The 27,862-nt window shown below is 34.2% G+C and overlaps 1 protein-coding gene across 2 annotated transcripts; it reads right to left on the bottom strand.

The window, feature by feature from the left end:
* Nucleotides 1–1,599: 1,599 nt before the first annotated feature.
* MBIP (MAP3K12 binding inhibitory protein 1) lies at nt 1,600–24,048 on the bottom strand. Of its 2 annotated transcripts, none has more exons than XM_081290206.1 (9): nt 23,853–24,048; nt 20,123–20,242; nt 18,158–18,382; nt 17,968–18,064; nt 15,246–15,311; nt 14,857–15,009; nt 11,496–11,593; nt 3,967–4,005; nt 1,600–2,707 (listed from the first exon to the last, which is right to left on the bottom strand). In XM_081290206.1, exons 1-9 carry the CDS (start codon nt 23,979–23,981, stop codon nt 2,603–2,605), a joined length of 1,032 nt encoding a protein of 343 aa, XP_081146332.1. In that variant the 5' UTR covers nt 23,982–24,048; the 3' UTR covers nt 1,600–2,602. The 2 variants fall into 2 exon arrangements, with proteins under 2 accessions (XP_081146332.1, XP_081146331.1); XM_081290205.1 differs by having other exon boundaries at nt 1,604–2,710.
* Nucleotides 24,049–27,862: the final 3,814 nt, after the last annotated feature.

Raw genomic sequence — 27,862 nt, 5'->3', positions numbered from 1 at the left:
TCAAATGAGCATAAACTACAAGGAAGCAGGAAAGGCGTTTCATAAAGGGATATCTGCTGAGATTGCTGAAGGCTGGGCCTAAATATTATTCATGAGTTTGGAAAGCTTAGGATCCTAAATAATTGAAGGGAACAGCATCTAGCAGTAGCCAGAATAGCTAAGGAAGCTTAACCCTTTTCCCCAGAATAAAACCTTTTGACTCCCAACCCTACTTGCCTCAGAAACTCAGTCAGCTTTCAGATTGGAATGTAACCTGTGGAGGGGAGTGGTTTCACAGGGACAGACCAGGGAAAAGGCATTTTCCTGTCCCTGCAAATGAACCTCTTTTCATTCATCCCCCCCCCTTTTTTTTCTCTCTTGAGGACAATGCCATTAAGAAGAAACAGTGGGTATAAGAAAAGCTGAATGACAAAAATCCTAAAGAAATAACCATTAGGCAGCCTGGTGATTAAGGGAGCAAATTTACCCCATAGAAATTCCTGGCATTATCTTTTGATCAAAGATTCTTTCAAGAAAGACAATGATTGAAAGGCCACTAAAGTTCTGGGATAGTTATCACCAGAAGAACACTAGTCTTGATCAAATTTCCTATAACAACGCATACTAATGTGGTATTGAGTCCTGGTCTCTTCTGAAGGCCCCAGACTCAAGTAGAAAAGAATTCTGGCACCAGACTCTTCTCTACTGTCCCTTAAAAGAGCAGGCCTGAAGGACAATGGAAAAAAGAAATCCTTTTAAGGAGCAGGTCCTAGGAGTTTCAGACATGACTTAGGAATTTATTCTATTGTGAAGGGAGGCAAAAAACTGACTCTTGGCATTTAGTGGTTTGGACCATTGATCGGTATCAGTTCCTGTTTTCTAGGTTTCTTCCCTACTTCCAAGATAACTTTTAATGCTGTTTTCCCTATTGTATGGCTGATATGCTAGTAGTAAAATGTATTACTTAACTTGGAGGACAGCAATCACATGGACCAGATGGAAAGTGGGGATTTGTAGCTGCACATGTAATACTGGATCATGTTAGGCAAGAATATTTTGAAGGATGCATTTTCTCTGCAGAGATGAAATATAGTGGTAAGACATTTGTACATCTGACCTAGCCTACACCTATTTCTTGGGAATGACTTCAAACTCTTATTATTTTTTAACCAGGTAACCATATTTTCAAGGCTTCCACACTTGTAAAGGTTATATGTACAGTGCATATTGCTATGAAGAGGTCCTGACCCATCATCTTGGCCATTACTGGTTGATGTAATCTAAGAGATATGAGATACAAAGACTGAGGTAAGCAATGGTCATTGGAGTTCTGAAATTCTACAGAGCGGGGTTCAGAGTCTACACCAAAGAACAAGCTGAGGCTATGAGACAGGACCAACATAGCATCTCATGTAGGGAAGCAAAAATGGCCTCTCTGTACACACCTTCAGAGAAATCAGTCCAGAAAGAGAGAGAGAACTTTATAGGCAGAGATAATGACATGATAAGGAAAAAAGAACAAGGAAAGGAAGACAAGAGACACAGAGAGAGGGCAACAGATAACAAGAATAGGAGACAGACACAGAACCAGAAAGAGACAAACAGCCAGGGGCAGTCAGACACAAAAAGAGATTCATTGCTGCTGACTTTCTAGACCCTAAGATGCTTAGCTATACTTGTTGCAATTAAGTTTAAGTTTCAGATTTCTGATTTTTTTTTTTTTTGGAAACAATTCCCATTTTACAAGCAATGTTAGGCAAAATTCTGATTCTTGCAATCAGATAATTCTTGTGACCTAAACAGCTACTCCTTGAAAGACTTGGGATATTATAATTAATTGCATCTTTTAAATGTTTAATTTGCAACTATAGCAATATAACTTCTTTGTAATATCATTACTACTCTCCACAAATAGACGAGGTTTCATTCAATGACAACAGTTAATAATTCCTTTGGAACACACAGTTTCAAAATCTGTAATGCATTATCTCACCTATTCTTAATAATCAATAAAGTAAGGTTCCATTATTATTACTCTTTTATAAATTAAGAAATTAGGGCACAAAGTGAGAATATCTTGCTCAAGCTCACACAGTCAATAAAAGGATAAATTTGGATCAACTGTTTATTTACATTAACTGACATTTAAGAAATAAAAATATAAGTTTATACATGGATTTAAAATTCATTTCAGACTGGATTTTTTTTGTTGAATGCCCATATGTGCACATTTAAACTAGTAAACTGGTTAACCAATGTTGCAAATATAAAGTTCATTTTAAATCTCACTATCAAAATAATCTTCCTGTAGTTGACCAAAAAACAGAACAGAACAAAACAAAACAATACCTCAAGGTAATTCCAAATTAAGTTTTTCAACTTCCAAAATACCTCCTTTAAAACAGAAGGGAATAAATTCCAACAATGATATTTTTAGCACACTGATTATTTCAAACTTCATTAGAATAGATGAAGATTACTTGTTGCAAGATAGACTCATGTAAAAATACACCTTGACTTCACAGAAAAATTTACATTGATAAATACATATCCATTAATTAATTAAAGTGTAAGGTACACACATATATAAAAAAAGTAAATTGACAAAGATGAGAGGAATTTTTCATGGAAGGTGGTGAGTTGCCATGGATTCTGCTTCTCTTGATTTTCTGAGTAGAGCTTGTTTGAGGGCACTAATTTTCTCATCAAGTTCAGCCAGTGAATAGTTCTGCTATAAACAATAAGAACACAAATTGCTGAATAAGACTCTGAAGTATCTTAATGCAAATAAAGTACTAAATGAACTATAAATATTTAAAATATTCAATAGCATGATAAAATGTTATCAGTTTCCTCATGAGAATAATTTTGAAGCTTAACAACTATACCTAATGACTATATCATAAGTATAAAGGCATGAAATAACAAGACTTGAATATTGCTTTACTTTTTCTTTCCCAGTGATAAAGTTCTCCTGACTTTTTTTTGTACTTTAAAGGACAGAAAAAACTTAAAACAAAACAACAACAACAACAATAACAAAAAACACAACAAAACTGAATATTCTCATTATCAACAGTAAAATTTAGGATCAGTTTAACTTTAAACTTAAAATACCTACAAATTCAGTTTGAGCAGTCAATTGTAATCCAGTATTTCTCCTGGAAAAAAAATAGCTGGTATCTAAAATTTTACTCAAAGTTTTACAATAAATAATATAAGCTACCAGGTGCAGTGGCACATGCCAGTAATCCCAGCAGCTTAAGAAACTGAGGCAGGAGGAGCACAGGTTCAAAGCCAGCCTCAAGAGCGAGGAGCTAAGCAACTCAGCGAGACCTTATCTCTAAATAAAATGCAAAAAATAGGGCTGGGGATGTGGCTCAGTGGTTTAATGTCCCTGAATTCAGTCCTCAGTACCCTGCCCCCGCAAAAAAGCCAAGCATATACAAAGCCCTAGGTTTGATCCCTTGCATTATAAAGGGCAGGAGCCAAAATAAATTTCTTTAAAGTTTTGCCCTACTTTAAATTTACATTAGCATCATTTAGACTAGCAAAATCTTATTACTTAAGATTCAACAAATTATTAAGTATTACTATGGGCAGAGGTGGGCTGAAATCATCCTCTGGCCAACATCCCCTTTTTGATTTAGATCCTTCTAGTTAAGTAGTGTCCATAAAAGGTGAGGTGGGAAGAGAATTAACATACTTGAACACTTATTATTTTTAGGCATTTTGGAACTGATACATTCTTCTACTATTAAAAACAGGATAAACATTTTTATATTTATTTAACCCATCTGAGTCATTCTATACCCTTGAAATACATATATTTCTTTAATTCACATATATTAGTTTATATTGCCCTTTCTTCAGTTCTAAATCTTACCAGGGTATAACCTGAAGTCAATCATAGTAGAAATTCTTAATTAATAAGATATGAAATGAATCAATCTATTGCAGAAGCGAAAATGAAGATGCATAACTTACTTGAGGTGGTTGAACTTTTCTTCTTTTTCTAGAAAGGTTCTAGTTTAAAAGTAAAAAAAGAAAATAAAATAAAAGGTAAATAATCAATGTTTAGAAAATGAAAGTATCATTTCCTTTACAGACTACTATATAAAATATGGACAGGTGCTGGGGATATAGCTCAGCTGAAAGAGTGCTTGCCTTGAATGCACAGGCCCTGGGTTCAAGAAGAATAAACAGAGCCTAGGAGAGGACAAGCAATTCTTAAAACAAGAACCCAGAAGAAGAAACGCTTCGGTGGCCAGGCACAGGTCAACATGCTGTGCTAGCCACGGGCCTCCTGAGCACACGGCATGTTTCATAGATGGATATTCCTAACAATGGCTCTGTTTTTTTTTTTTTTTTAAAAAAAAAAAACATGGACAGGCTCTGAAAATTCCAATAAGAAAAAAACCCACAAACCTACCAAGCATTATCTGCTGGCATCCACATCCCTATATTCTGAAGTTACCCCCTGAAAGTGATGATATTTAAGGTACACAGCAATACTGCAGAAACAAGATTGTCCCTGGCAATACATGCTTTCCCATTATTACCAGCTTCTAATGAGCCTGAATGACTGTGGAAAGAGTCTCGTTAGGATTTTCTATTAAATTTCCATTTTTTAATCTTTCCATCCCAGGATATTGAACAGATGAAGCAGTAATAGACAAGGAAAATGGAATTTGGTATACTAGGCCAAGGGGTGAGAAAACACACACACACACACACACACACACACACACACACACACACACAACTTGGCTATAATTGGCACTGTGGTTGTCCATGCAAACAATTCTTTATCCACTGCTTATCTGTGTGATTGAAGGGAATACTAACCATGCCCCACTGGTCTTGCCAGTGACTGAAGTGGGCATGGACCCAGTTCTGGCCAATAAGAGGTCCACAGAGGATTAAGAGACCTTCTGGAAAAAACTTCCCCATTTTTTAGAGAAAGTACTCAAAAGAGCCTGTTCCTGTGTATATTCATATGGATAAGACACCTGAATGTGTTGTAGCTGTATTGCCATCTGCCTGGGGAAGAAGCCAACACCAAGCAGAGCTGAGAGGAGAAAGAACTCATTCTCCAACAATTATGCTTTAGTCACTGAATCCATTAACCCTGAAGATTGTTATCATTGTACTTCCTGTTTTATTATAAGATAATTTCCACACTGCTGAAGCTAACAATCTTTACATTGACACAGTACTGAACCTTTTAAACCTTAATCTATGTTCTTAGTTTTACAACACCACAAGCTTTTCGATGGCAAATTAGTAAATTAGGGTATCTTACAAAGAAATTCTGACTGTAAGTGGCAGAATTTTCTCATGAGCATTCTCACCACTGAGATTTATAAGAAGTTAAAAGTCACATTTTCTCTTGTATCAAAGGCTGACATAAACTGGGATGGTAGCACACACCTGTAATTCCAGCTACTACAGGAAACTGAGGCAGGAGGATTGCAAATTCAAGGCCAGCCTGGGCAACTTAGTGAAATCCTGTCTCAAAATAAAAAGAGTTGGGGATATAGCTCAGTGACAGAGCACCCTTAGGTTCAACCTCCAGTACCACAAAAAATAAATGAGTAAAAATAAAATAAAAATGCAGACTCTTAAGACCATCTAGGTATGCCTTTTATTAGTTGCTATAAAAACAAGAAATCATTAAGTGCTGGAATTATTAAATATAGAAAAATAGAGCTCAGAAAAACATGCTCCTTCTTTTACCAAACTGAACTAGATACTTGTGGTGGGTTCTATGAGCAAGGAGGGACTTAACATTTCATTTGTTCTTTGCTCAGTTTCCTACCTTCCCAAAGGGTGGTTTTTTGGGTACTTGATGAAAATATACTTCCCCTTAATATCCTTAAATATACTTCCCCTTAAATATACTTAAATCTTAACAGTTTAACTTGTAGAATATTGTTATTTTCTATGTCATGAAGGAATCAGATTGTTATTGTGTCCTGAAACCAAAGTTAAAAATATCAGAATCAGGAGAATAAGGACATCAGTGGATCAATGACTTGAAAACAAAATAAAATGAGTCTTTGGGGCTTATTTTAGGTCTGAGCAGAATATGTTCATAAGTATAACACTTAGAAACACCATATCTACTATGAGTACTATAGACCAGCTTAAATATAAAGATATCTCTATAAAAGGTGAAAATATTAATAAGTTTTGATACATGAGAAGAAATATTTGGGAGAACAGCACACTAAAGAAACAACTGTATAGAGTGAATGTAAAACTGTCTCTTTTCTCCCACTATTTTACTATAGGAGATAAGTGATCGCTACATTTGTAATACCGGAGTCCTAATGAAAAGATGATATTATACACACACATCCAGGGAACTCATGCATAGGAAACTCAAGGGTAAGGAGCTCTTCTATAACCAACCATCTTCTTTCCTTTTATTTTTATTCATTTTTTTTCCAGTATTGGAGATTGAAACCAAGGATGCTATATCACTGAGCTGCATCCCCAGCCCTTCCTTTTTTTTTTTTTTTTTTTGGAGACAGGGTATCTCTAAATTGCTGAGACTGGCCTTAAACTTGTGATCCTCCTGCCTCAGCTTTGCAAGTAGCTGGGATAATAGGCATGCACCACTATTTCCAGTTTTTTCCTTTTAATCATATGTAAAGGGCAATTGGTTCTATATGTGCATTGTCTTAAAAGTTTCTTCCCTTTTACTTCCATTTCCCTGATTCAAACTTTCATTTCTCTCCAATTGGACAAAGACAGGCTTTCTAAATTAGTTTCCTTGACTCCAATTTCTTTCCAACTCAGACTTCAAAATGCTATCAGACAGCACCTAAATTACATTTCTCCTTTCTCAAAAATTAAATTAGCAGAGCAAGGTAGTACAAACCTATAACCCCAACTATTCAGGAAGCTGAGGCAGGAGGATTCCAAATTCAAGGCCAGCCTGACAACTTGTCTCAAAATTTAAGAACTCAAAAATAAAAAAGGTTGAGGATATAACTCAGTAATAGAGTGCCCTGGGTTCAATCCCCAGTACCTCCTTAGGAGGGGGGAAAAAAACAAAACACAATAAGAACAACAACAACAAAAAAAAAACCAAACAAACAAAAAAACCCCTTAGTTTTGCTCGGATAATATGGGAAGTGCAAACTCTAGTGTGACCTTCAAGCCCCTCCAAAATATGCTTACAATCTAATTTTCCAGCTAGGTAATTGTTCACTCATACTTTACATACCCACACACTTAAACACACACATGGTTTGTATATATTGACTTGTCCTTTAGCACTCCCCTTCCCCGTATTCCCCTTGAGAACCAGAAGTTACCATTACTGACTAAAAACTATGCCTAGTTAGTGCTTTGGAGCAAATTAACACACCTTTGAAAGTCAAATAATTAACTAGCAGCTACGTCCTATCCATTCATTTGCACACTTACTCAGTATCTACTATGTTCTGTATAGTCAGAGATAAACATGACATAGTTCCTGCCCTTGAGAGGTTCAATATAGTGTGAAAAACAGATGCATAAGCATATAAGTTATATGCTCTATAAAGTAAACAGAGGTTTGTGGAAACATAAAGCAGTTACTGTTTTCAAGTGTCACAATTTAAAATCAGTAAGGAATTCTTTGGAAATACTGATAAAAGATCACATCTCCTAAACAGTCTATTAAGCCATACTCTTAAAAATAATACCATATTAAACCCTTTCCACATAATGTGAAGGATAAAGATCTTTGGGATCATAGTTCCCATTTTATGTACATTATAACTTATATTGGAGTTTTATGTGTTTCATTAAATGAAAAAAATTATATATATAAAACCTGTTTTATGAGCTGAATACAATTTGCATCTCTTTTTCTGCAAATGTTCACCTTTTTATATGCTATGCTCCAGTGCTACCTTGATAATCTCAATCTCATTTTGAGAAGCATTCCTATGTTTAGGATTCATCTACCTGTGAATTTAAGATAAACACATTTCAAATAAAATCTTCAGAGTTCAAAAATTCAATTTCCAACAAAAATTCAATCTTTACCAAATTTAATGGGCTCCCATGTCTCCCATGATTTCCAAATTTAGAAGCTAGAGTACTGTGCTCCATGTATAGTTTCTTCAGTACACTTATTAGAAATAAGTATGTAAAATTGTGCTTTTACCAACATGTAGTCTTAGCATGAGGATGGTGAGGGAGATGAGTCATGTGCTCCATCCTCTATAGGGCACACAGCATGCTCAACTCCTCTCACGCAAAAGGACAGTCCTTGAGTTGGTTCTATTCAAGCAAGGAGTGTGATTCCCTGTAAGGACTCACTCATTATATTATATAAGGGTGAGCATGAAATCATTTTCCCCCTGTGCTGGTGCCATATCAGTTCACAGGCCTGGAGAACAGAATCAGACTGAATGTTTAACTCTTTCCACCTCTTTGTCTGCTTGTGGCTCAATATTAATATGGATATGTCACTTCCAACACTGAGAATTGTCCAAATCAAAGATATGTCATTATTATTTTTGTACCGAGGATTGAACCCGGAGGTGCTTAACAACTGAGCCACATCCCAGGCCTTTTTTTATATTTTATTTAGAGACAAGGTCTAGCTGAGTTGCTTAGGACTTTGCTGTTGTTGAGGCTGGCTTTGAAACTCATGATCCTCCTGCCTCAGCTTCCTCCTGCCACCCTAACTATTATTTTTAACATGTTTGGAAATACTTTAGAAAAGCACTACTTTTATCATAGGTTGCCATCATCTATTCTTTTTGAATTGCTAATTCATTCAGGCCAATCTTTTGTCTACATATCTAATGCTTCCTGCCCCTGAAGAGAGGTAGTCACCAAACTTCAAGCCTTTTGACAGCTGCAGTGTTTTTACCCATCAGTGTTTTAATTAGTACCTCTAAGCAGACTCTCTCAATTGTCTCTAGTAAAGCCCTGAATCTCAAAAACTTGCCTGACATTTCTATCTTATCCTCCTATGACTTCAAATTCATAGTTCACCAAAACAAACAAAACAAAACACAACTCCCCTATAGATCTGCTTACTTCTATCAGTTATGGTATCATTTTTCCAACCAGAAATATCCTTGTTATTTCTTTCCACATCCAATCATCAGTATTTGTCAACTTTTCTTTCCTACTTGATTTAATTTTCTCACTCAAGTCTCTATTTTAAGATCTCATTTCACACATTATTAGCTAATACATTGCTGTCTCTTCGTCTTTAGTTTCTCCCTTTTCATTGGTCTCCTCTCACTGGTATAGAAATCTTTCTAGATATTGTTTTCACAGGTCCCTTCCCTATTCAAATGTTAAAACAGAACTCCCACTCTCTGCCTGGGAAAGACTACTTCTACCTCTTAAATTAAACACTCTATCTCATGTACGACAGATCCAAAAAAAAAAAAATTTAAAAATTTAAAAAAATTTTAAAAACTACAAAATTGTGATGTGGAGGGCTTGTTCACTTGTTAACTAAGTTTATATATAAAGTTTTTTTATAAATTAGAATCAGAAGAGATAAATTATGAAGAAAGGCCTCAATGGAGTCATCTGATACTACCATACTCCCTTGTAAGATCAGTTCTATTGTTAACAAAAATTATATTAACAAGGTATGAAACTGAACTAGAAAAATAACCTTTTAGGGACTACTTAATAAAAGCAGTTTGAGAAAAACTTACAGTAGATTGTTGTAGGAAAAGAATCATAAAATTTTAATAAAATTTTCTAGGGAAAAACATCCTTAGAATAATTCGAAAAGTGAAAAGAACTTTGTAATATGTAATACAATTATCACATTTTCTAAAATTAGACATCTGAAGGCCAGAGAAACTGACTGCCTTATCCATGTTTATACAACTACTTTATAGATGGTTTCTAAAATTAAATAAATATTAATATTTACAGAGCTTTTTACCATGTACTAGGCAGTATACTAAGTGTTTGGTATCTTCCTGCTTCAGCCTTTAGTACTTTATGAATCTCATTTTACATTTGAGAGCAGTAAATAAGATAAATATCTTCCTCTGAATTTTTATCATTTAAGTCTTTGCAGCCTTTCTCTGGAAATACTTCTTTTTGGTACCTCACTCTAATACACAATCTGTAACTTATGAAAGATGTTGCTATACCTAAAATGAATGTTAAATATATTTCACCAGTGATTGATATGATACATACTAATGTGAGTTATTTTGTGTAATTTTCAGAAACAGGAGTTTTAGTATAATCTCATTTTTACATTACTTTAGTTCTAATATGGAATGTCTTAAAAAATAAACCTCAGAAAAGATATGCATTTTATATATATGTGTATATATAAAATGATATATATGTATATATGATGAAAATATATATATGATGAAAAATACACACACACACACACACACACACATATATATATATAATCACCTCAGAAGACTCAGGAAAACATAATGAGCTCAGGACTGCTTGAAAAATGCTGATGTGCCAAAGAAAATACTTGTCAGCACAACATAATTTCTTAAGAAAGGAAAATAAGAATGAATGGATGGATTGATGGATGAATGAATGAATGGACAGATGGATGGATGCCAGAGTTGAGGAATTAGACAAATTGAAATCTGGTCTTTCAAAAAGTCTAGTAGTTAAGGTAATGAAAAGGTGGCAGCTTAAGATGTATGCTTGTTTAGCATGGAGAAATGTAACTGTCTATGCCCTGAGTGAAATAATCTAGAGATAGAAGAATTAAACAAAACAGAAGAGATAACTGACAGAGTAGACGTTAGCAGAAACATTTGCTTTACAAGTAAGATAGCAAGGTCAGAGTCACAGGACTGACTACTATCCAGGCTGATGTATTATGCTATGAAAAGAGCATAAGAGAATTTGGATAATTTATAATAAAGGTATCCCTTTTAAAATTTCTAAATCTGGGGGCTGGGAGTGCATCTCAGTGACAAAGCACTTGTCAAGCATGCATAATGTCCTGATTTGATCCTCTGTAGCACACACACACACACACACACACACACACACACACACACACACAAACAAAAAACACAACACTAAAATATTTTCAATATTTCTAATCAGAATTTTTTGGGGGGAGTGGAGGAGGGTTTATGGGGACTGAACCCAAGGGTACTTAACCACTGAGTCACATCCCCAGACATTTTTATTTTGAGACAGAGTCTTGCTAAATTGCTTAGGATCTCACTATGATGCTGAGGCTGGCCTTGAACTTGCAAACCCCTGTCTCAGCCTTCCAAATCCCTGAGATTACAGGTGTATGCCATACATAACACCTGGTTCAGAATCAGAATTTTTAAAAAACCATTAACTTCCTCCTACACAATGCTGTGTTCATTTATTTTTTAATTATTAAAAGAGTACTTTATACACAGACCAATGAGTGAATTGATACACAATGAAAAACTCTAATTATAATAAATTAGGGTTTTAAATTTTAATTTTAAATTTAATAAATGATAAGAAATTCTTTACTTTTAAAAGACACTTATACTTACTACAGACTGAAAATATTCAGGAGAGATGCCTTCCAGTTCAAGGATTTTGTCTTCAAGCTTTTTAATTCTCTGATAAATGTCTCTTGGCACTGGACCACCTATGTATATTTTAAAAAGAGAGATTCTGAAACACTACTGAATAATTCCTTCTAAACATCATGCAGAGACAGTTATGCAAAGGAATAAGAAATATTTAAACTTAAAAAAATAAACAACAGAAAAACAGAATGAAATCCATTCTTAGCTTTTATTTTCATATTATAAACCATAGGACAAATTTATACTGTACCTCCTCTTTCCAAACTCCACTTATATTGCTTGATATAAGCAATGTCTTTCCTATATTGCTAGGACTTTTATGTTACATTCATTTTATAAGATATTAATAATTTCTGTGTAGAACAATTTGTATATCTGACAGGCTTTGATGGTTACTTGAGAGGAGAAAAATACTTAGTGACCAATGATGGTTCAATTTAGTTGTTGCAATGTCATATTATTTTCTTCAATTTATATGTCTCCCTACATGCCATATTATCTTTTTTGGCCTAGGGGGAAAAAACTGTTAAAAGGGGATTTTACCATAATTCTCAATGATAAATTTTGGGGGAGGAGGTAGTAAATTAAGGTCACTTAATTTCAAGTTCATGATTGTATCTGGAAGCATTCCATTTATCATCTCCACTGTAACCAATCTCCAGATCACCACCATCTCTCCCTGGATTATCACAACCTCCAAATAGGCCTCCATTTTTGCCTTGCTTCCAAAGATTGTATTTTCAGCAGCCAGTGATCCTTTTAAAAGGTAAGCTGAGTCCTATAACTTCTCAGCTCAAACCCTTCAAATACTTACCTGCCCTACAATGGCCTACAAAGTCCTACATTCTCCCCATATACATTGGGTTCCAGCCACCTGATTTCTTTTTTCTGGTACTCAAATATGGATACTACTATCTCCCCCTACCCAGCATTCTCTATCCTCCTTTCTTTAATTTCACACACAACATTCTGTTATTTGTCTCCCCATTTTAATGTAAGCTCCAAGAGAGCAGAAGAGTTTTATCTATTCTGTTCACTGGCAGCTTGTGCACTGCACAAAGCTAAAAAGCATCAATGCATAGACTACAATACTTGGCATGGAGCAAGTGCTCAATATTTACTAACTGAATGAATATATAATTAGACAATCACTATGCAATTAAAGAATATGGTGGTAAATTACCATATCAAAAGTATCAACCTGTTAAATACAAAAACTCTAGTTTTTTTTTTTTTTTTTGAGAATATGTTTTTTACCTTAGGACCTTGGTTGTTCTTACTCTTGAGTAAGGTGAAATGAATAATTTGTACTTTTGACTTTGCTCTTGCTCCATTTATCTAGAATATTCCCTGTACCTTTCAAAAGCCAGTTCACTGGGTCATAAGTCATTCCCTGAACTGCTTCACATGGAGGTTCCTTGTGCCCCCATAATACCCTTTTTCACTGCCCTTTAAAATTCAATTTTGTTATTAATCTTTCTGCTACCTAGATTATAAAGTCCTTGAAGCTGGGGCCTATCATCACATCATATCAGTGTTCCTTGTATCTAAAATACTGCTTGTCACACAGAGAGCATTCAACAGATATTTTTCAAAAGAATTAACTATTTGAGATTTAACCAGTCAATCCTTTTTATACAGTTGCATTGTAAACCCATTTTCTTCTTGTTACACTTAAAGACTTATTCATTCTCTTATCTTCTTCTACCTTCTCCATCCAGCAAATACTCCAGCTAGATTGGATTCAGAAATTTCCTGAGCCATATGGTGTCCCTGTCCTTTATTGCAGACACTATTCCTCTTTATGAAATGCTTTGTTCCTGGAAAATTCTTACTAATCCTTTGAAGGCTGAAATGTCACTTCATTAAGGATGCCATACTTTGACATCCCTTACAAAAGCTGTTTTGTGTCCCACTCTACCATGCACATATCTGAAAAGGTGAAATGAACAACTGTTCCTTCAGTAAACATTTGAGCACCTGTTCCATGCCAGATATTACACTAGACACAAAGTATAATGAACATGACAGACATAGTTCCATTCTCATAGACCTTACTATCTAGCAGGGGATATGTACATTAAGCAAACAGAGCTGCAATAACTGCTTGAAAGAAGAGCAAGGAGTACCAGAGGCTATGAGACTATATAAAAGAGGAATCCACAGTGGTCTGGAATAAGGAAGGTAAGCATAAGTTCAAAGGCTTAAGGGTAATAAAATGAGTGGGAGATGGGAAGTCCAGAGATATGGCCAGTATAGGTATGGACAATCATATTTAAAATTACAACTTCCTCCAGTCTCAATCTCCTTTTCCTTCTCTTGGTTGACTTCCTGTCTCTCCCAAATAGAACTTTTGATCAGACGTAGTTACTGGAATCTAGAACAGCACCTGGCTTATAGCAGGAGCTAAATACCATTTGTTGAATGAATTGACAAATAATAAGTTTGGTATGCATGTATGGAAGCTGGGTAGAAATAAGATCAGATGTGAGCTTTTAAAAGTACAATTTGGCCACAGGGTAAAGACTGACCTAGGGAGGAAGTTTAGTGGCAAACAGACTACTTAATATCCTTTAGTCAGTCCAAGGAAGAGATCAGTGGCTTCACCTACTGATATTTAGGAGGCAGTATCAACAGGACATGGTGACTACACAGGGAGGGAAACTCAGGCTTTACAGTCAATTAAGATTTGGGCTTGATTTCCAGTTGTCACTATGTTAGGCAAGGTACTGAGCTCTCTGAACTTCAGTTTTTCTATCCAATGATAATAGTACCAATCCCTCAAAAGAGTACTATTAAGTACTAGGATGATATACTTTCAGAGTGACTGGCAGTATTGTTCAATTAATGTTAATTGACTTTCCCTATGGCATTTATTTATTTATATGCTTATTCTTACTGAGAGATTTTTGAGGACTAAAACCCCATTTGTCATCATTTTGTACCTAGCACAGTGGGTGATAAGAGGTAGACATGGTAAGTTCTGAAACCAGTTATAGGAAAAAACCTACATTAGTTTTCAGCTATAACTTTAATAAACTGAGGCTACCAGGATCTATTTTGGAAACTGTTCCTAACTTACTAGCCCTTTCTCAATTTTAGAAAATGGCAAGAAGTGTGAGAGAAAGAAAAGCATACATGATAAAAACTGTAAATTTATTAAGAGTACTGACCCGACAGTGCCTTATTCATTTTTGTATCAATTAGAACAATGTTTTACACATAATGCGTGCTCAATGAAAATTTGGTGAGTACATGAATTGGTATTTCTTTAACTACTTGCAAAGCTACATTTTCAGGCATCACCTAACACTTTGCTTACCTGTCTGCAATCGCAAGTGAGCCTCAATATTTTGTAGTCGTTCTTCTACAGCCTGATTACCACAGTCTCGGAGCATACTGTTGGATTTATGACCTGACCCTTGAATTCCTTCAGGTCTAGTCTGTGGTCCATATGTATTCACAACTCTAGAAACTGAAGTTAAGAAACTTTAAAGCCTATGTCCATTTACATTTCAAAAACAGAAACAGAAATTTGCTAACATTATATTCTTTTCACCTAACTACAAACCCAGAAATGAAGAATAGCAATATTTTTGTTTTGTTTTATAATAAACAAACTTAGATGGGAAATTTATTTTTATTCCATTCTGTTAATAAGCTAGAATAAGCTTCTGTTAGTGACAAAGATATTATGCCACAGTTACTTACCCTTTACATGACTTTTAAATCCAGGATAAGGGGTAAAAATGGCATCAGTTCTTGCACAACTATTTTCTAAGGAGAATTTAGATGAATATAAAGTTAAATATATTCAGATTTATAAACCTAATAATTCATACTAACATATTACTCATAATAAGAGAATATGATTTTAAATAATGACAATAACTAAAATTACCATCACATACAGAATAGACCAAATCCATCTTCTAAAATGAATCATACCATCTAATATTTTTATCTAATGGTCAGATTTATACACAAAAAAGCCATTAAGAAACGTAACAATACAATTTTTAATGTAAACCAATGTCCCTAAAAACCATTTGAACCTCTGGAGAAAATAATTTATATATTATAGAATACTGTATTTTAATACTACTTCATTAGAAAAATAGAACTCATTTTTATTGAAATATCTTTTGTTAAAAATATTTTTTATATTTTTGTTGCTATTATTCAATTATTGAATACCAAACAAAAAGGGCTGATTATATATTTAACATCTTTTAATTTCAGAACTCCACATAAAAAAGTCCTTTATCTCAAAAATAACATATACTTTCCCACTTTACCTAGATTTCTGATGTTCATTTAAAAACCCCTATCACAAGTCATCTACTCTTCCCATTCTACCACTTAGAAAAAAATGCAACTTCAGGTAAATAAAAATTTATTCCAATTTTTTTTCCAAGCTGAAAAGTACAGTTTCTTTTAAGTTAGATATGAACAAATAAGTTATAAAGTAAGAAAACTGGAAAGATATTAACATAACATATAATACTATTAATATACTCACATGCATATTATAATCTATAATACTACATAGTAATAATATATACTATTGCTTAAAATAACATTAGTAAAAGCATGTATTGGCAGTTAATTTCCTTCAAAATTCCCTTATTTTGAAAAAAAATCAACGATAAATGAGATACTGAAAGAAAATTACTTTTTTTCCTCTATGAAATTATGGAATTTCATTTTTTTAAAAAACCACTCTTTATATTTAGATCAAATGAGAGGCCTTAAAAGGAACACACTAACACATTAAAATGTATTTTTTCAGTTAAAGTTTCTATAGTAGTTCTGATAAGTTGTCTGAACAAAATTCCAAATCCATTTATCTTTTATATCTAGAGACTAGACAGTTATTCCCCGCCCCCTCTCTTTGGTGGTACTTGGGAAGGGGTGCTTCAACACTGAGCTACAAACATCCCCAGATCTTTTTATTTTTATTTTCAGACAGGGTGTCTCTAGGTTGCAGAGGTTGGCCTTGAACTTGTGATCCTCCTGCCTCAGCTTCAGAAGTAACTGTGGTTATAGGCATGTGCTACCTCATTCATATTCTTTTATTTTTCTTGAGACACCTGAAAATATGCAAAGGGCCACCACTTCCCAATTCTCTTTTTACTATTTCATGGGATTTAACTCTTAGTTTAAAAAAGATGCTATTATCCATTCCAAAGCTATATTCCAAATATATAGATTAACTGATCCATCAGTGAGAAATTCAGCATGGTGTGAAGATCGTGAATATATGTGCTAGTCACTCTCCAGAGCAATTCTTACTAGCACTGTTTTGAGCCAGCAAGGGATTGAATGGGCCAAGGAATCCTGCTGAGCATTTCAATTCTTGTCAATTTCTATCCCCTGGTGGTTTATAATAATAGAGTTAGCAGGGAGAACAGAGGAATAACATTAGTGACACTTGTGCTTGCTCCCTCAACAGACCCTTTCTCATGGGTTGCTTGCAGTTAGAATGTAGTACCTGAGATTTTTGCCAATGTTGCATCTGTTCTAAAAAACTAAGAGGAAATTATAACAAATTTAGACATACATATGTAAAATTAATAGTAGAAAAGTTAAATTTAAGTCCCAAACTGAACCTATATTATTTCACTAAGAAAATCAGTTTTCCTATCATATTGAAAACTTCTAGGTTCATCTGACAATTCTGTGTTCATAATTAGCCAAGAGATATTAGAGATAATAGGAAAAATGCTCATTTCAATTACGAATGTTCTGTTCATAATTTTTCTAAGAAATACTTCTGATTATTACTAGGATGACTGAGTATGATCTATGGCAGTGCTATGCAATATTTTGTATTCTGCAGCATACCTGCAGATCTGTAAACGTATTATAGCATCAAGTGAAGAAGGAAAGAAGAATCTGATGGAAAACAGCAAATGTATGCACTGTGAGAGAAAGGAAAAAAGCATAAGACACCAAGGTCTTCATGACAAATTGGTTGTATTGTGACTTAAAACATTGCATACAATTTAGGAGTAGTGAGAAAACTGCTCCCTCTTGAGGAATACTATTAACTTACTAAGTTCACTTTCTGTATTAACATCATAATTTTACAAGTACATTCACAGGCTTAAAATTCATTAGTGAGACTAGACAATCTTGTCACCCAACACTTCACCTTCATTTCCTAAAGGTACTTTAAAATTATCTTCAAACCTGTGGTGGACATTAGTATTTTTGTGTTAGCATTTATTTGATTTTTGTGTAAGCAAAACAAAAAAACAATTTTGCAATATACTATTATTAAACAGAAGGAAATTCCACTGCCTTGTTACTAAAAACCTGTAAAATAAATTGTTCTTAATATCATTCCTTTTTAAAAACAAAACAAAGATTATAATAACTGTAAAAATTGTACTTAAAATCCTATGAAAATTAATTTCTAGGTAGTTACCTTGATTACAATCAATAACATTGCAAAATTCCCTGACGTTGTTTTCATTGATTTCAGCTTGTTTTCTTTCAATAAATGCAGATATTCGTCTGTCAATCTACAAATAACAAATATGTTTTAACAATGTAAACAACAGTAAGACTTTTAAATGCACTGCCCCCTTCTTTTGCCCCACTCCCAAACTTCTTACTTCTGCTTTTCCAGCCTTTATTTGAACTACTTCTGGATCAAAATGGATTTGTATCTTTTTCATATCTCCTAAATCGAAATCTTTGTGCTTTTCTTCCTCTTGTAGGTCACCAGTGGGAAATTTGGCATTTAGTTCATTCTTGTTCCCCGTTTCTGTTTTTCCTATCTCTTCAATAGCAGTTGAATTCTCCTCTTTAATGAGAGGCTGAAGTTTTGCTAAAAAAGGCTGTAAAGAACACAATTCCATCTGCTGGGGTTCAAACTAACCAAAATTAATTATACATTTAACATGTTTATATAAATTTCTTCTAAGTAAATGAAATAATATTAAATATAAAAAGTTGGTACATAAGGATATATAGGTCTGACCACATACAAGTATTTGCAGTTTCTTGCTATTGAGACTTAACGATTTGCTATAAATTTGTTTAAAAAAAATGAAAAAGAGAGAAAAAGAAAGAAAAGCTGAGGAAATTCAAAATTTTCTTTGAGGAAATCATTCTGTCACTCATCTTTTATTTTGTGCCAAATCAAAGGCTTCAGCCTCTGGCACCAATGCCACTTAATTAACATGTCATTCAAATGCCTCCTCAGAACACTAAGGCTTAGTATTTTTCCTCCTTAACACGAGAGCCAGTGCTCTCACTCAGCAAAGCCCTGCATTATCACCATATCACTGGAGATTCTCCACTTGAAACTGCAGTTGGCCAAAGTGAATGAGAGAGCATAGACATGAAATATATAGGTGTTATGCTGAGTGAACACTCAGGCTTTTCCTGACATGGCAAGATATCATCTTTGGTCATGAAATTAAATTTTACAAAAGAATATGAACATGGGAGTGGGGGCTGAAAAGCTAATCTACCAAGGCCCATAGCTGAAAACAAATATATGCCTATCACTATACTACAGGAGTAAAAAAGCTCAGTAAATGTAAATTATATTACCCATCTACCTCCACCCCCACCTCTCCCAATTAGGCCTTATTTAAGTTCTATAGCTCACTGCTCTGCTCTTAAAAAACAAGGTCAACTATTAATTTTAACATGTAGCAGTGAGTAAAATTTTTTCAGTCATTGAATGAAGGACTGAAAATTAATGCCTATTCCATTAGTCAAAACACACCAACACTTAACTAATATTCAAATTATTTTTTTCATACCTACAATTTTTGTCTCCATTGTTTGCTATACCAAATACTCTTCAGAAATCTTGTTAACACCTTAATCACAGTAAAGTGACCAATCCAAACAATTCTACTCATCTTCTTGACACTTCATATTTTATACTTTGATAGAGGTAAACTGCAACTTACACAATTATAATTATAGAAATGTTCAATTAGAAACCAGTAAAGCCATAATACTGTTCAGTTATTGACCTGAAATATTAAAAAATAAAACAATACTATTATAAATAACAATTCAATATTGACTTCTAATATCAAGGATGAATTATTTCAAAACTGTAAAAAAAAGATAAAATAGCAACTGGCTACTTACTAAGATGAGACATTAATGTCACAGAAATTACTTTCTTTTAAAAACTATGCTGAAACTGTTTAATTGCAATAGACACTCCAGGATGTGTCATGCTGGGATAATGCCACTTCTTGAACCACTGAAAGCACTCCATGAGCCTCCAAACTCACCCAAGGCATGGAATCATTATCATAGCATGACACACACCTGCCGTGTCTTATTGCTTAATTATAACCCACCATAGATGGAACTGTATTGAATTTTCAGTGCAAGTCTAGAATTGAATAGAATTGCATACATAGGCCATAACTGTCCTGATCACTACTGAAATGAACAGATTTAGACTCAATCTGGATATAAGTAACCTTTTATTAATAACATTATTAATCTATTATTAAGATAAAACTGACAAATACTCCAGCTAATTTAACCACAACTAATTTTTATTTTCAATATCAAGTTAAGATTTCAAACATGAAATTTACCTGTAAATATAAAATGTGTTGCTCAAGTGCATTAAAGAGCAATGCAGGCTGGAATGCTGAGAGGCTCTGGAGCTTGTTCCAATCGATTGTAATTTTCACCACATCATCTTTGAGGTTAAGCTTCAAAGGAGCAAACCAGCAACATCACAAAAATTACACGATTAAGCTGTATAACTGGGATTGTCACAAAAATAAGATTTTTGTGGAGTAACACATGCCTTTTTTGTTCAAAGTTATCAAGTATTTAGTGATATATTAAAATGCTCTACTCAATTACCATTTTAAAAAGCTAAAAAGGTACAGACTTTCATAAAAAACCCAAACAAAATGACACCTAGTTCTAATGTTCTCCTTAGGTCATTGTAATGGGACCATCTTAGAGGTGAAACCAGCCATGAAAGATTAAAAAAAAAAGATGAAGCTTCTTTAGACACTTCAATATTTGAAAACCTTTGGATGGGGTCCAAAATAGGATTGCCCTATTTAGAACTGTATCACTTCCAGCTCAGAGCATTAAACAGAGGTAGCACAACTATTTTAGGAAAAGTTCTACTATGTGCATTTCTCTTTGTTAAATATGTACACAAATACATACCTGATATACATCATAATTCTGTCGTCTTCCGAATCACATTTTTATTGTTTTCAACTTTAATCAATTTTTAAAATAATTTAAAAATCAAGATTATTCATTCACATAAAGACTAGAGATAAATAGCAACATAATTATCTACTTCAAATAAAAATTAAACTATTACTTAGCTATGGAAGTCTAAAACTGAAAACCAAATACTTATCCATAATAGTGAAATAAATTACCAGAAAGTAAATGGAATGCCCATGCTTTTTGCTAAATAGTATTTTCTAGTAAGATGTGAGATGTCATGGTCTTATTACATGAAAATTTCTTTTTCACTGATGATCTATAAAAATAAAGTCATATCCAAAAACTACCAAGAGCATAAATATAAAATTGATACCAAAATCAGTGAAAATTGTAGAGTCTCCATCTGCAGTCATTTGAATAAAAGTGATCCCCCATAAACTTTCTAGGAATATGTGTTTATACCATAGTATAAAGATAAACTCTATAGTAGAACCAAGTTAATTATGTATTATTTTTCAGAAATAATTTATTAAAAATTAGTCATTTTATCTACAAAATAAAAATATGTGTTACATAAGTTTGAGTATAGATCTCATTAGTTGTAATAACAACAACAAAAAGAATCATAGTACATGGAATCAAAAAGATCCCAGAGTACCAATGGGCACTATTTTGAATAACATGTGACAGAAACTTACCACCCTTTGAACAAGACTAGAAGCATTTACAGTTCATATGAGACAGGTGTAAAGAAATATGAAATTTTATGTAAGCTGCACTGGCAAAGATGTATTAAGATTTTACATTAAGTTTAGTGCATTATCTTAATAGATATTATTTTCATGCCTACACAGATTGTTTATGTATGGAAATAATCCATTATCATACTTTTACAGTCTACCAAAAGGTCTATAGTCTATTATGGCAAATTTATAAATATGGTTTGAGGAAAAGACAGACAAATCCTCAACCCAAGTAGAACACCACATTTTCTAGAGAAAAGAAGTTTTAATGTTTGGATCATATACTCATTTCAATTCATCAGAATTTATGTAAGTCTTAAGTGCAATTAAGGATACTTGGTCTTTTAAGAAAACCACATAATTTCACAACTTAATTTTAAAATAATTCCAATATATCCAATTATTGTTTCAACAAATTCCTTATTAATAAATGAATTCTATGCACTTTTGCCATATAGATTCACTAAAAAATCGGTTAGTATGCTATTAATACAGACTATTTAAATATGCATTTTTAATAGAAATCTTATTAAATTAACATGAAAGTCCAAACTAACCATTTTTAGCTTGGTAAAATGGGCCATCCAGAGACAAGCAAAAAGGTTAAAATTACTAAATTTTAAATCTGGAGTAGAAAATACTTTTAAAAATTCAACTATTTTTCCTACTGAGGAGAGCTTATAATACAAATCATACTTAGAATGAATTTAGATATATCAAACATACACTTTTTAAATCCTTGAAACTTTCTGCAAAAGGAAATACTGTCTCCCTGGGTGGGGGAATAGGGGCAATTTTGTACCTATGGCATTCTAGTTTTCATTCTTAAAAACAATACAATTCAAAACATAAAGTATTACCCAAATGGTCAGCATTTAATTTATGAAACAATCTTATTTTTCATACTTTTCCAGAAGGTCCCTTCACTGTGTCAAGGAAAACTCACAAATGTTTACTCTAAAAATTTTTGACAGGTGACATAAGTAAAATTTATTTTCTCTATCAGTACCTTTAGGATACCAAAATATTTAAACATTTGAAGTGATTTTGAAAAATTCAACATGCAAAATATTTCAAAAGAAATGTTCATATTGTTTCTCAATGTTAACTTCAAAAATTTCTGTTAAGTACTAGGTGATCATAAATTTTTTTCACCTTGACATTAGAATATGAATCAGCTTTAAAGTTCCAATGTCCATGCCACAAAAAGTTCTCTAACTTTTAAATCACTTAAATGTCCTGGGTCTTAAGACTTAAATGTTAATATCAATCAAAAGATCCCAACTCTTAGGAGAAAAAAAAAAATCAAGGGGTGTGTGTGTAAGTTTAACAGTTCTATCTTTTAGGAGATTCTATTAAGAATTGCTTCATTACACAACTGAGTGAATAACTTAATGTTTGCAAATCACAACAAACCTATTAAGGTATTTAAAAACATTGAAATAACTTTTTAAAGGATTAATTCTAATTCTCACAAGTCGGGCAAGCGCTTTATTTTCATAGGAATTTACCATTTTCTTTGGCACAAATGCTTGCTGTGTCCACTACGCGAGATAGTAACAGCCCAGAACAAATTAGTCCATTTAAGATTGAAGATATTTTTAAAAGCAGGCAAAAACCTTTGTTTCTCGTTTAAAATTTGATTTATTGTATCATAACGAAATAATGTATTTATCGAATAGAATGTGAAAAGCCTAGTTTTTTAATTTTATTACATTTCTGCAAAAACGATTTATCAGTCAAAACTAGTTAAATGACAGTTCTAATGCAATCGATATCGGTCATGGATAACTCATCCAGCTTTACACTAGAAATATTTAAGATTAATTAATTCTTTTACTTTCCTCAGAGTTTGACAGCATAATAAATGCACACAAGGCCAGAAGGAAAACAAAAAACAAAAAAACCAAGTGACTCAGAAGAACAAATCATCCTAAAAAGGTGGAGGAGGCCCTTTTCCAAAAATCTCAGACCGTACTGACCAATTTCTATAAAGAATAAATTTGGGTAAAAGGACCCTGAGCGCCAGGAATCTCCAAGACACTCAGAAAATGTTTGCGCAAAAAATTCATACATTCTCGCCAAGCCAGGTTTTCACCTAGATCGTCCCACTCACTCTCCGGGAGGACTATTGCAAGGTAATCTAGTCTGACACCCGTACTGACCCAAGTAAACCCAGTACAGTCATCCTCTTCACTCTGATCCGAATGGCCGGGCCTGGATTCCACTCCCGGCCTCAGCTACCCAGCCTTCCCACACCCAGGCAGTCCTCGGGTGCCTCCCTCCCGAACACCGACCCCCACCACACACTGGAGGGATAAAGGGCGGGAGCGGGGGGTTGGGGGGAGCCGAATGCCCTATGCACAGTTCCCCCACTCACCTGTCCAGCCAGTGTGTGCAAGGAATGAAAGACTTCGCAGAGCACCTCGCGGGAAAGATTGGGGCTGCAGCTTCCCTCCAGACTGCTGTCACTGCTTCTCGGGTGACTAAGCTCCGCAGCAGCAGCCATGATACCTTCGCAGGCAGCCCCCCACCACCACCGAGGTACGCTCACAACCCCACCCCCTCCCTTTCCAGCTTTGGTCGCTCTGCGATGACGTAAAATCGCGGCGTCTGGTTTAGATCTGAGTTTTTGAGGCCCCACCCACTATAGGTGACTGACAAGCCCAAGCACCAACCAGGTACTAAGATAGCAATGTTCACCGGAGCAGTTAATTACTGACTAGCGTGAGGCGGGACGTTGTACTTTGGGCACTGGTTGGAGTCGTGTCCTGTTAAGGGCTAGTATCATGAAACCTACTGTGACTCTTAGATGTTCCTTGTGAGTGTTGGTAAGAGGATTTATAGATCAATATTTGAATTTGAATCCTAAAGTTAAAAGTTGAAATTTGGACATATTGGCGTGGAGTGGCCTAAAAAACACTGCTAGTGAAGAGCGTAGCAGTACCCACACATTTCTGAAGACTGAAAAACTCACTTAATTTATATAATTGGACAGAACATTTTCATTTGCACGAGGTTGAAACACAAAATTTAACAGCACTAAATTTCCTTGTAGGAGAGGGGAGAATATAAGAAAAGTAAAATTTATCTATTATGCCTTATTTTACTATCAAGGGAATAAATAACATTAATGACTTTGAATTTGCAAAATAGTTAATCTCAAGATTTAGAAGGTGCATCAGTTTATATTCTCAGAGTGATAATTGTAGAGGTTCAGCCCTAAAATTGTTTCAAAGAGGTGAAACACAGTCAATATGAATCCAACAGGAATTTAACCCAAGTAATTTCATGTAAACACAAACTTTGAAATTAGGAGAACATGAAGCTGAATTGAAATTTGACAAAGTGAAAGACTCCAGCCCCATAACCTGAGGCCTTGTTGCGAAAGTAAAAGTATGCAATAAATAGGCACAAGTACCGGATGAGCTTACCATATAACCCGTTGAGAAAGACCACTGCACCCATATCTCAGGACATACTTGAGAATGGAATGTAACCCTGTAGGTTTTCCAAGAACGTATAGTGAAAAGCAAGTTTACCCTAATGCTGGATTCAAAAGAACCAATGAGATACCTGTTAGTGTGCTAGGCGGGAAACAGCTCCCCTCTCCCTATAAAAGAACTGTACCCCAAAGCCGGGTGTGCCAGTTCACCAAAGCTTCGGCTGAGGTTTTGCTGTGCACCCGTAGGCGCCTGTGTATTAATAAACTTGCCTCTTGCTTTTGCAGCCAGTGTGACCCATAGTTCTCTTTTGGACGGGGGATTTGAGGGTCTTTCAAAAGTATTATTTATCAGCTTTGGTATAAAGTTGTTTAAAGGATTTTGTAAACTTTTAATGAGATATTAACATTTAAAATTACCCACTGAGTGTGGTCGTGCACGTCCGGTAATCCAGCGGCTCAGGAGGCTGAGGCAGGGGGATGGAAAAGTCCAAGTCAATCTCAACTATTGAGTAAGGCCCTAAGCAATTTAACGGGACCCTGTCTCAAAAAAAAAAAAAAAAAAAAAAAAAAAAAAAAGTCTGGGTTTGTGGTTCATTGGTTAAGCGCCCCTAGTTTCAATCCTCACTACCTAAACAAATAAATAAATAATAAATAAAGTTATCCAATTTAAAATAGTTTTAGAAAGATTTTTTTTTTTTTTTTTAGTGTTCAGAGCTCTATTTAAAAAGAATACTTTAAAAATAAGCAAGTTTAGAGATGAAGGTCAAGGGATTTAAAATTCTTCATTCTAATAGCCCAATGCATTTACAGTAAAGGAAGCGAGGGTAGAAACTTGCACAATGTATATTCTTTGGTTTTAGAGTAGACTGAATGAAAGAGGAGGAGTAAGACATCAAGGAACTGGGATAAGGGCAGTAAGGACAAAAGAACTCTTTTGACCTGTCCCTAGGGGGCCTCTTAATTAGCTTTTCATTTCCATAGACATGTGGGATCACCAGGTTTGGCAGGATCTTGAAAATTTTGTCTGTTTCTCTGTTAGCAGCAAGTCCAGCCTAGGTAGAGAGAGAGAAAAAAAAAAAAAATCCCACAGTATCCAATCCCGAATTGAGCAACCCTCTCATTCAAGCCACTCATCCTCATAACTAATGTAAATTCACAATTCTTTGCAATGTTAGCATTTTTTTCTTTGCCTCTGGTTCTCTTATTAATGGAGAATAATTGTAATGTGGTAACCAGAAGTTTTTGTTCTGTACCAAATTAGCAATCAGCTTCAGATTATTTGTTTTCATCAAGGTGTGAAAGATTTTTTTCAAGTATGTAGAACACTGGTATGCAACACATTCTTTGTACATTAAAAGTATATCTAATATATGAAAAAAATGTTCAACATCCTTAGCAATCAGAGAAATGCAAATCAAAACTACACTGAGATTTCATCTCACTCCCGTTAGAATGGCAATCAAGAATACAAATAATGAATGCTCATGAGGATGTGTGTGTGTGGAGTGGTACACTTAAAACATTTTTGGTGGGACTGAAAATTAGTACAACCACTTTGGGGAGCAGTATGGAGATTTCTCAAAAGACTAGGAATGGAACCACCTCATGACCTAGCTATCCCACTCCTTGATATTTATTCAAAAGAACTATTATAGTGATATTAAGAGTAATATCCTTATACTATAGTGATATATGTATACCAGTGTTTATAGCAGCACAATTCATAATAGCCAAGTTATGGAACCAGGCTAGGTGCCTGTCAACAGATTAATGAATAAAGAAAATGTGGTATAACTACAATGCAATTTTACTCAGCCATAAAGAATAAAATTGTGTCATTTGCTGATAGAAATGGAGAACATCATGGATAGAAATGGAGAACATCATGCTAAGTGAAACAAACCAGACTCTAGAAGTTAAAGATTAAATGTTTTCTCCCATATGTGAAAGCTAAAGAGAGAAATACTTAAAAAACAGGGAGGGATCTTATGAAAAAAGAGACTTATAGAATAGAGGAAGAAGGAAAGGCATGGGCAAGTAGTGGAGAATAAAGTCTACCAAATTATGCTATGACCAAGTATAAATGTAACACAATGAATCTCACTTTTATACATATTGCATTAATTGAAATAATAATAACAATAGCAGGGAGATCAATAGAGTAAGTAGATGGGGGAAGGAGAGGGAAGGAAAAGGGAAGGTACTGGGGAAGAAGATTTAACCAATTGTGTGCATGTATGAATATAGCATAATGAATCCCACTATTATGTATAATTATAATACACCAATAAAAATATATAAATTTGTATGTGTAATCGTTAGTATGTGTAAATGTAGTAAATAACTAAATTGTTGCTCATTCCTTTTTTTGCAACCATTGATTTTGAAATTTCAAGTTTTGCTTGATCCCTTGAATCCCTAATATAGAATTAACAAATGGTCATTTGAAACATGTATTAGTTCTTTGTGATTGAATATCAAGACAATTATATTTTAGTTTTGCTTACTTAGGTAATACTGAAAATTTGTTAACTCTTTCATGTATTATTTCTCTTAATGATCTTTTTTACTCCTTCCTGATGGGCCTATTAAGTTCCTTTGGAATTTTTTCTTATTTTCCTTTTTTATAATAGAAAATTCTGTTTTAAATAGAAGAGTTGATAGGCTGAAAAGATGTGTATTCCTCTGGGCTAAGTCCAAATAGAAATTTGTAGATATTAATGCATAACAAAAAATATAATAAAGACTGAAACTTGGAAAGGAAATAATTTGCCCTTTATAGAAAACTAATTACAGTTTATGAAATGGCTTGCTAAAAAATCTGCTGCCTGGCAGATTTTGATTCAAAGTGTTTTGATTCAAAATGTTGATGTTGGCACTAGCAACAAAGTTAGAAATACTGTCCTATAAGTTTATGCCAAGAATCAATTGGGAAGATAGAAACC

This window comes from Spermophilus citellus, assembly GCF_964194105.1.
Source record: "Spermophilus citellus genome assembly, chromosome: 4".
NCBI classification, from domain to species: domain Eukaryota; kingdom Metazoa; phylum Chordata; class Mammalia; order Rodentia; family Sciuridae; genus Spermophilus; species Spermophilus citellus.
The sequence above is the reverse complement of the archived record's forward strand: the minus strand, read 5'-3'. Positions and strand labels throughout refer to the sequence as shown.